Source organism: Lynx canadensis, chromosome A1 (assembly GCF_007474595.2).
Source record: "Lynx canadensis isolate LIC74 chromosome A1, mLynCan4.pri.v2, whole genome shotgun sequence".
In the NCBI taxonomy this organism is placed as follows: Eukaryota; Metazoa; Chordata; class Mammalia; order Carnivora; family Felidae; genus Lynx; species Lynx canadensis.
Window position 1 is genome coordinate 66,454,487 of NC_044303.2, and position 10,516 is coordinate 66,465,002.

The 10,516-nt window shown below is 42.8% G+C and overlaps 1 protein-coding gene across 1 annotated transcript in view; it reads left to right on the top strand.

The window, feature by feature from the left end:
• GPC6 (glypican 6) overlaps positions 1-10,219 on the top strand; it is a 1,112,749-nt gene extending 1,102,530 nt beyond the window's left edge. Inside the window, exons 8-9 of the mRNA XM_030312699.1 lie at positions 3,040-3,215; positions 6,911-10,219. Of these exons, the coding sequence (XP_030168559.1) occupies positions 3,040-3,215; positions 6,911-7,113 (379 nt within the window). The 3' untranslated portion in view covers positions 7,114-10,219. The remainder of the gene's footprint in view (positions 1-3,039; positions 3,216-6,910) is intronic.
• The last annotated feature ends 297 nt before the right edge of the window (positions 10,220-10,516 follow it).

Here is a 10,516-nt window from a genome sequence, read left to right on the forward strand (position 1 = left end):
TGCAAAAATAAAGAGAAATGGTGTCCAAATTTTAAAATTTTCAATTAGGGCATTTTTTAGGGCAGTAAATACTGTGAAGCTTTGTGGAAAAGAATTTGCAATGTGCTCTGTGTGTTTTATTATTCATTACGTGGTGAACATTGTGAAGTCGATTTTGTTCAAAATATGGATGAAGATGTGGAGCTCATTCAGAGGACTTCTGATTTAAAATGGATAAACCAATTCATACACAAATACATCATGCATGAGATTTCAATAGCTGAAAAATGGCTTAAATATGAAAATCTTTCTGTGTGTTTCTATTTCTTCTTTCGGAGGCTGATGGATAGAGAGCCTTTGGTTTCCAGAACTTGGAAAATCACCTGCAGGAAGGGGAAGAATTTTAAGAGGGTGTATACTGTACAGGGATAAGTAAGTAGGAAGGACAAAACAGAGGAATGGACATCTTCCCAGCTTACAGGGCACCACAGTAGAGGCCGTGCAGGAATGATGATGACCGCAGCGAGGCAGGGCGGCCCCAGCCAACGCGCCCCTGTCCTAGATGTCCTGATTCCCCTGAGATCTACTCCTCCTGTCTCCATCTTGGTCGGTGCCCTGAATGAGAATCTCTACAAACCACATCACCTGGGTGCCCTTGCCCCTGGCTTCCAGTGGGCTTCTTCTGATGGGAGGCAGCACGTGGTCAGAAGGAGGGACTAGAGAGGTCAGGGCGTCATTCCCCGGCTCCCTCCCCTGAGTGGCCTTGGTTTAGCAGTTGCTGCATCATTTGGTGACCGTCTGTGACTTCAGTTCTTGCTCATTCTGGTGGCAGTTCCTTCCCAGGGGCTCTCCTGCTGCTAGCAGCCTTGGGGTCCTTTGTCAGCCAGCGCTGGTTTCCCTGTTCCCACCTTTATAAGTCGTCTCTTCTTCAAACTCTCTTTATTACCTCTTTGAGTGTGCCATCTGTTTCTTACCAGGACAAAGACAAATATAGCACCTTTGTAAGAATTAGAAAAAGGCACCCATATGGGTACCTGAGGGTTCATTACAGTGTTGTCTGTGCTTTGGTATGCATTGAAATGTTTGAAAATAAAACAATTCCCCAAAAGAAAAGCGTGTCCCTTTGGTGAATGGTGCCCTGCAGGTGTGTAGCTTTGTGGGCATGGAATTCAGGCTGGATTTCAGCCCAACTCCCTCCCTGAGCAGGTGACTTTGTGCAGTGCACCAAATGCCCAGACAAACCTGGCAGCCCTCCGGAAGGATGAGCAGGTCTCTAAAAGCTGAAAATTATCTTAAAGAGGAAGTGAAGATTGACCTGGGTCTTTAAGGATATTTGGGACTTAAATTGGAAAGTGCCTCGCAGGCAAGGAAACCCTGTGGGACGGGCAGATATAAGATGTATACAGGTATAGATTCTATAAGACAAGGATTGTTGAAGGGATTGTTGCAGCATGAGTAGAGACGGGATGGAAACGGGCTTTGCTGAGCTATAAAATGTGAATTGTCATTTGTGATCACCCAGGCAGTATGGTGCGCTGTTTGGACACGTGGACTCTGAAACTAGACCTAGTGGGCTTAACTCGCGGTTTTGCCATCCATTAACTCTGTGACTTTGCACAACTACTCATCCTCACTAGGCCTGTTTTCTCTTTTGCAACATGGGGATAAAATAGCACCTACCTCTTAGATTTCCTCGGGGGCTGAATTTAAAAATACACATGAAGGGGGGCACCTGGGTGACTCAGTCGGTTAAGCATCCGACTTCTGCTCAGGTCACCATCTCGCAGTTGACAAGTTCGAGCCCCACATCGGGCTCTGTGCCGGCAGCTTGGAGCGTGGAGCCTGCTTCGGATTCTGTGTCTCCCTGTCTCTCTGCCCCTCCCCCGTGCATGCTCTGTCTCTCTCTGTCTCAAAAATAAATATAAAACACTAAAAAAAAAAAATACACGCAAAGGGCTTAACACAGTGCCTGACAGTAAGTGCTCGGTAGGCATCAGCTACTGTCACCAAAAGCTTTCAAGCAGAACAGTGACATGAAAGCAGTAGCTTGTGAAAATTAGTCAGACCACGTGTGCCAAGACGCACCACAAAGGAAGAGGTGGGCGGGGAAGTCGGTCTGAGGCTCTGGTACCGTCTGCACTCAAGGAGGGACACAGGAAATGAGACAGAAGTAGCAGGTGCAGGGAATACTAGGAGAAGAGGAGAAGGGGGGCTGCGAACAGGCAGGTCACGAGAGTGAGGAGTCAGAGAGGGCTCCAAGCACTTTTCTGAGACCTTCAGTCTCCACTGGTATAAATGCACAGAGGCAGCGTGGGCAGTCAACATCAAGGAATTGACAGTTTAAAATTTTTAGTACAAGTAAAAGGAATATGCCCTTTTATTACCAGTGAGATAATTAAAGAACCATTAGATTTTACCCTTCTCTTTTGCCCAATATCGAACATTAGATCCAAGATTTTATTACAAAATAAAAACCCTGATGGACGCTTCAAACGTTCCAGCGCTCACTGGTTACTCCTCGAACTTTCCAAAGATGGGTTTTTATATCCAGAAGTATCTTCTGATTAGAGTCTGAGGTTAGGCCTCTTCAGTTGAGAAAGAGCATCCTCGTACAAGAGAACTAAAGAGCGTGTATCATTTACAAGTTCGGTTCTTAGCAAAATTAACCAGAGAGCTGAGGAAGCTAGCAAGCCCTTGACTTCAGTATCTACCATTTGGGAGGGAGGGAAGAAAGTAGTTAATTTTAAGAAACAACTTGTCTAAGTCTGCAACTGAATGTTCCTTTGTAGGCAAGCCTCCCTGCATATTCAGTATCATTTTAAAAACCACTCTGAAACCATTTTTTTATAGCCCTATCTCCCTCTGAGAAAAGTTCCTCCTTGTTTTCACTTTTTGGGTTTTTTGTTTTTTTTGTTTTTTGTTGTTTTTTTTTTTCTTTTGCAGGAGCAGAGCCAGTTGTTGCCAAAGCTCCGGCCCACTGTCAGAGACAGCACAGCACAACCTGGTACCGAAGCCCCTCTTGCCTCATGCTAATCTGTTCTCTTTCTGTTGACCCTGCAGATACTTGCCTGAGATCATGAATGATGGGCTGACCAACCAGATTAACAACCCTGAGGTAGACGTGGACATCACACGGCCCGACACTTTCATCAGGCAGCAGATCATGGCTCTACGCGTGATGACCAACAAACTAAAGAACGCATACAATGGCAACGATGTCAACTTCCAGGACACGAGTAAGGAAGTCTTTACCGGTACCAGTAACTTCCATAGTGAAGATAGGTGGTAGATTATGCCACAGTTTTCCTTCAAAACCAATGTACACCTGTAATCTTATGTCATTCTTGCCCGATCTGCAGAGCTGTTTATGGTCCTTTGGACAGAGAGCTCTGATCCGCAGGGCTTAGGAGACAGTTACTAAAATCCTAAAATCATAACTGGTCTTTTTTTTTAATTTTTTAAATGTTTATCTTATTTTTGAAAGAGGGAGACAGAGCATGAGTTGGGGAGGGGTACAGAGAGAGGAAGACACAGAATCTGAAGCAGGCTCCAGTCTCTGAGCGGTCAGCACAGAGCCTGACGCGGGGATCAAACCCACAAACCATGAGATCATGACCTGAGCTGAAGTCAGACGCTAAACTGACTGAGCCACTAGGCACCCCAAATCACAACCGGTCTTAAGGATTAGTTGCGCTGGATTACATTCAGTGCTACCTAAGCTAAAAGTAAGTCTCATCTGCCAGTTGATCTATTAACGATAAAGCAACAAAGTAATGTTTTCATCTTCTCCTTCCCCCATCATCATTTACATCTCTACCCCAACCACTCCCCCAACCACCAAAAGAAGAATGTCCTGAAGATTGCTCAGACGAGGCTGGGCTGGAATCCCTGTTTCACCACTGACTGACTGGGGTCTTAAAATTATATCTTGAGTGTCAGGTTGGGTCATCAGGAAGTTCATTTGCAGCCATCTGTAAAGGAACTGAGATAATATCTCATGTGCCGTGGGATTCAACTGCATTAGCTCTCTCTCTGTCCGGTCACTCCCATACATGAACCATGGACATTTGTATCTGGAATATTGAGAGAAATAATGAAACGTTAGTACAGTATTACACACGACTAGTTTATTAGCTATCACAAAATGTCAGAAGTGATTGGAAAGACTAATAAGTGAACATGAAGTGAAATTTGGAGTTTGTGTAAGTGATTTTAAGAAGCATAACTATAAAAATTGGGGGGGGTGTGTTTTATTGTTTTGGGCTTTTTTTTTTTAAAGATATGTGTCCTTACAGAGAGTTCTTAGGAAAAGATTTCTGGGACATAAGCTGTGGAGTCACCAGTGACTCTGTAATTTGGTCACTGAAGCAAAAGATGATGCTTGTGTGCTTGAATTAATGAGATAGAAAGAAACAAGTTACAGATGGAAGATACGAAGTCATCTAAGTGTTAGCCATCATCCTACTGAGTTGTCCCCTGCAGAAAATTTGTAGTGCTTTATTCCATTTTAAGTAACCCAAAAATTAATTTTCTAAATGCAGGCTAATGGCCAACCCATGAGACTTTCTTACTGTAAACCCCCTGAGAGTCCTCCTATTATTTCTCTAAACCTCTTCTTCTTCAGAAGAGAACCTTCCACAAGGTTTTGAGCCTTTGCTGCTTCTCCCTTGCTCCTTCCTTAGCTTCGCTCCTCTGAATGCATCCGTCGTCTTCTCTATCTCATGAAATGCTTTATTGTCTGGAGAATGACTATAGGAATAAATAATTCAAGAGAACGTAAGAATTATTTGAGGCTGCCCTTGCTTCTCTCTCCTCTCTGACCTAAAGAGGTTATGCCCATGTCAATCTGCAAAGCTTAGGGAGTGTGCCTGAGAAGAGATCGTGCCCCACTTTCCCTTGAAAGAAACTAAAAATTAGCAACAGTTCAGAGCATCATTTAGCTCTAACCCAAGCCCCATACTTGGCCCCCTATTTTAGGATAGCATCTGTCATATAAGCCATTATCACATCTTATAGCCATCACCCTTCCTGCTTTTGACATTTTAAAAAATCGCCCCTTAAATTCCTGCGTTTCTGATTCCTTTTCAGAAAGAGATGGGGCCATTATTTCTCTCAGCTGGAATCTCCTGTCATTATTTGCTTACCACGTTTTTAATATTCTAAATCACTTTAATAATATCTTTGTAAAGGTTATACTACTTCTTGTTCATAATACCAGTGTTAAGAGCAATTCCCTTAGCAGTTCTGATATCTCTGAATTTAATTAATGGGCATTTTCTCCCTCATAAAGGCCAAAAGATAAATCCTAGAAAATATTGAGAACCTGGTATAGTGTAATCAAGTGATCTTACTTGGTATTTAGATGTCCCATTAAAAAAAAAAAAAAACCTTGTGGTGAGTTGTGCCATGTTTATTCAGGGGGACATTAGAAGGGTCCCTGCATTACTCTGATTTTACTTAATGTAGCATCTAACAGTCATGATGGTGCCAGCATTTCAGGAGCAGCTCAACCTGCCCACCCTTGTTTCAGGCCAACGGGGAGGAATTTAGCTCTATTGACTGAATCTTTGAGCAAGTTGGGGAAAGAGTAAATGTCATGACCAGGTTTACGGTTTCCTGAGTCCTTCCAGGAACATTATCTCACGTATACCCCCTAATGATTCTGTGAAATAGATAATGAATGAATATTCTCCTTTTTACAGGTGAGAAAGGAGAGTCTCAGTGAAGCTAATTGGCTTGCCCTAGTTCACTTCAATAAAAAAATGGCAGGTTAACACCTAGGTCCTTCTTGCTGTAGGAACCATACTTTTTTTCTATCAGGCATCTTTGCAAGCACTGGGTTTGGTGCCATCCCACATTTTATCAGGGTGCCTTCACACAAACTCTGAGAGGCAAATGTTACTGTCTCTGTTGAGCTGAAGAAACACAGAAGCTGAAGATACTTCCCAAGGCACCTTTAATTATTCGACAAGTATTTCTTGTGCATCTGCTGCCTTCTAGGGACCATTAAAGGCAACGGGGATTCAGAAGTGAACCGTATACACCACACACAGTCTCTACCCTCAACGAGTGTACATTCTTATGGAAGGCACAAGAAAACAAGCAAGTTAGTGATACAATTGCACATGGTGATAAGTACTTTCACACAGCTAGTGATTAATGGAGACTGAACTGGGACCCAGTTTGGAGACACAGGGTTGTGAAACAAGAAGAAACCAACCCGTGAGAAGCGGGAATACAGCAGGCCCAGAAGGCATGTTGGGCAAGTGGGGAAGATGTCACGCTAAGATGACATACTCAGTGGGCACTTGGGTGTTAGTTCCCAGCAGGGAATGGCAAACCTTTTCTGGAAAGAGCCAGTTGTGAAATACGTTCAACTTTGAGGGCCATACATGAATGTAGAATTAGACAATGAACGCATAAGCGAATGGGGGCAGCTATGTTCCAACATAACCTCATACGTGGACACTGAGATTTAGCGTTCACACACACCCTATTTATGTGTCCCAAAGTATCATCCTTCATTTTCAAACACTGGGAAATATAAAAACCATCCTTGGGTTATGGGCCCCGCACGTACAAGCAGCTAGCCATAGACCTCAACCCTGACCCAGAGAAGTTGGGTTGACATACCAGCATCAGCCAGAAGAAGAAGTACCTTTCGAAAGCCAACATGGGTAGGCATGGCCTCTTGTCCGGTTCAGGTTTCACACGTTTCTTAAGTTGGGTAACTGGATATCAGTCAACCCTGTGTCTCAGACATCTATTTCCATACGGTCTCCCCGCCCACCACAAACCTGCCCGCTACAAACAAACCCCTTGCGGCAGTTGGGGGCAGGGAGGCCCTTCCACAACCTGGCCCACATCTAGTGTGTGCCCCTACGCCTTCCAAGCTGTGGTCTAACTGTCTTTTTCAATCTGCCCACGCCAGGCGATGAATCCAGTGGCTCTGGGAGTGGCAGCGGGTGCATGGACGACGTGTGTCCCACGGAATTTGAGTTTGTCACCACCGAGGCCCCCGCCGTGGACCCCGACCGGAGAGAAGTAGACTCTTCCGCAGCCCAGCTCGGCCACTCCCTGCTCTCAGGGTCTCTCGTCTGCATGGTCCTGGCACTGCAAAGACTGTGCAGATAATCCTGGGTTTTTGGTCAAATGAAACTGCATTTTAGCTATTTGAACGGCCAACTCCCTTCTTTTCTTACACTCTTGGACAATGGACCATGCCACACAACTTAACCGTTTTCGATGAGAAGAGAGCAGGACTGCACTCTGCCTCCCTTTCTGTTTGCCCAAAGAGTACCGGGTGCCAGACTGGACTGCTTCCTCTTTCCTTCAGCTATCTGTGGGGACCTTGTTTATTCTAGAGAATTCTTACTCAAATCTTTCGTACCAGGAGATTTTCTTACCTTCATTTGCTTTTATGCTGCAGAAGTAAAGGAATCTCACGTTGTGAGTTTTTTTTTTTTTTCCCGTTTAAAAAAAAAAAAAAAGTCAGGAAGAAAATAATTTTCCTTGTAAAATCAGGCCAAACCCCAAGACAACTGCATTTTCAACAAAGGAGCAAACAAGAGAGAAAACTAAAAGAGCGTTACCATTGTGAGGTCGGCATTGCCAGCCGACTCCCAGTGTAAGCTTTTCTGTGATAAATCAGGTTTGCAAAATGCTTTGGGAGAGAAAGTTTGAATTTTTTTTAATGTGGTGAAAATACAGTGTTGTCTTGGAGGTACCGTCTTGCACTCTGTCCACAGAATACCAAACTGATTTGGGGGTACTGATACTAAATTTAGAATTCCATCTTTAATACGAGAGCAAAATTGCCACGACCCAGCACCTCTCTCCCACCTTGCCCGATTTCAATTTCAGTGATGGCACCATTTTCCTTAATTCTCTTGATGTCTGTCCGCTGTATCCAATTGGCACAGATTTTTCTCTTCATCTCCAGTGACTAGTGGAGGCTCCCACCAATTCATCCTCCCCAAGGGTCTCAATTGAAAATAATCTTCAATGAAACAAGAGCTTTGCTTTAGCCACAGGTTTGACATTAATTCGATGTTTCTGCCCCTGGGCTCATTACGCTCCCAAAGTAAGAGTTCTTTTCATGAACTTACAAGCAATTAGATCCAATTGTGAGTGAGTTTTCGTTTTTTAACTATTTGCTTTGTGGCAATTGGTTTCTGCATCACAAGGGCATTCTCTTACAAAATAACTCACAACAACAAAAAAAGTCAAGACAAAAAAATATATATATAGTATTGACATGGAGATTTCTTTCACTTTTTTAGTCTTAGTATGATCATCTATTTTTATATCTCTCTATATATAAATCACAGATTTTAACTTCTTAATTCCAAGCTCAGGGTTGACACACCTTTGTAACGAAAATGTTTTGTCAACCAGCTCTTCTTGTTCTGTGCTGCTCAGAGAAGGGATTCCTCAGCGGTCTGTGAGCACCAAGAATCAAGAAAGAGAACTTTTTACGTCTCTAACTGTCCGTTTATTAAAAGTTTGCCAGGGCACATCCTTTTTGCATGAGCGTGCTTTGTCCTGGGTGCTGCAGACGGTACCGAGCTCATGGGGAGAGCCATGGGTGTGCAGGACTGTACTGGTGATGGGAACCGTATCCATAAGGAATGTGGTATACACACAAAACCATCGCTTTCATGTACGCCTTCAGCCTAGGATTCCGCTTGGCACTTGGACATACGACCTAACTCAAGAGGCCACTGTAGAGCCACAAGCCTAACTGACCCACCAAGTGTACCAAAGCCAGGCCCTATGCTCCCCATGTTAGAGAGAAGCGAAATAAACCAAACTGGGGCTTTGTTAATACGGTTGGCTATCCACGTGTTTCTTGGTTTTTATGATGATCTGGGGTTGGGAAAAGTAATGCTTCAAGACACCATCGTCTGCCAGTCACATTTTATTTAACCCATTGACAGAAACGGCACGTAAATGGTATCTTTCGATCTTCGCTCTCATCAAAATTATAATTAGTTATTGATTTAGTCATCACATTTAAGTAGAACACATGCGGCACAATAGTATTAAGTATATTTGAGCACTTTTGCAAAACTGAAAAGTATTTAGAAGCATCTATTGCTATTTTATGCCTAATGAAATATGAAAAGTAGGATTCTGAGAGACTTTGTGGCATCTTTTCATTTAAATCTTTATGAAATTAACACCTAATCTAATTCAGCATTGCGCACGTCTAGGAAACCATCCATTTCACTGCCAAACTTCAGCTTCCTATCACCAATTACACAGAAAACATCTCTATGAAGGACCGATCATTCAAGTTGCTCATTCCATCGTATGTTCAGAAATCAGTATTGTCTTTCTCCAATAATTAAGGTGCAATACAAATTAAATCAATCTTGATTTTCCAGAATATATGAGTAATAACTTGTTTTTATGGCTTTAAACTCCAGGTCTTTCCTTTTTTAAATATTTCTGCATCGTCTTCTACGAAATAGATCAGAATGCCTTGTTTGCTTTGTGCTTTCACCCCCGAAAGGTTTTGTGCATGTGTATGAATACACATTATAGTAATGAATGTGAACCCATGTTCCGTACACATGAAACACACAGATAATATATAAACGCCTGCTCCAATTGTTTCAACACCTTCATATCGATAGTATCCATATTGGTGAGATATAGTGATCCATAAGAGCCAGGCAGAGAGCTGAAATGACTATCAGTTAATGATGCCACAACATCAGTCACTTGCATGGATGTGGTCGAGATATTCTTCAAATCGTACTTCCTAGTTTTTATCATCATCCGACTATGTTGTATGATTTTTTCAGACTAATTTAACATGAGGCTTTTTCTGTCCTAAGGGAACTGGTTTAATCCGGTTATCCCATTTCAGTAAGTATTTTGACATTCCTCCTCGCCCTCCCCACCTCCTCCGCCAAATTAATTTCTCTCATCTCACTATAGTGATAGGGGATGAAATAATGCTCCGTGATTTCTCCCGATCTGCCCTCATTTACTTTGATGTCTCCTAAATTCTGTAATCACATCACAACCTCTGTTATGAGTAGGGAGGGATGGGCTCACTGAAATCAGACACTAGAAATTGTTGGGTGATGCTCATAACCGCGAACACTTAGCTTATTGAAGTGCCTCTATTTACATGTTCTTTAGTTATAATATGTATTTTTCTAACAGAAATACACGTCTGTAATTGGTGTATATTATACTTTGTGTATGTTATAACAAAAGCTAAACAGAGGCTAAAGTCTTTAGCAGAGAAGAATGAATTGCAAATTCACCAAGTAGAGCTCTGCCTAGGGTTCTGTATTGAAGGACAGCCGTGACAGCCTTCTGTCACTTTCGTGGAGATCATGTCAGTACTTTGATTAGAGCCATCATAGAACGACGTCAGCACTGGCAATCGGATTCCCTTACGGTGGTTTACCCGGATAAGTAGCTGGTATTACCCGCTTTACTTGTAAGGGGCAATATTAACAAAGTAGTATTTTCGTCTACACTGAAAAACACTATTAAGTAGTCATTATAAAAGCAA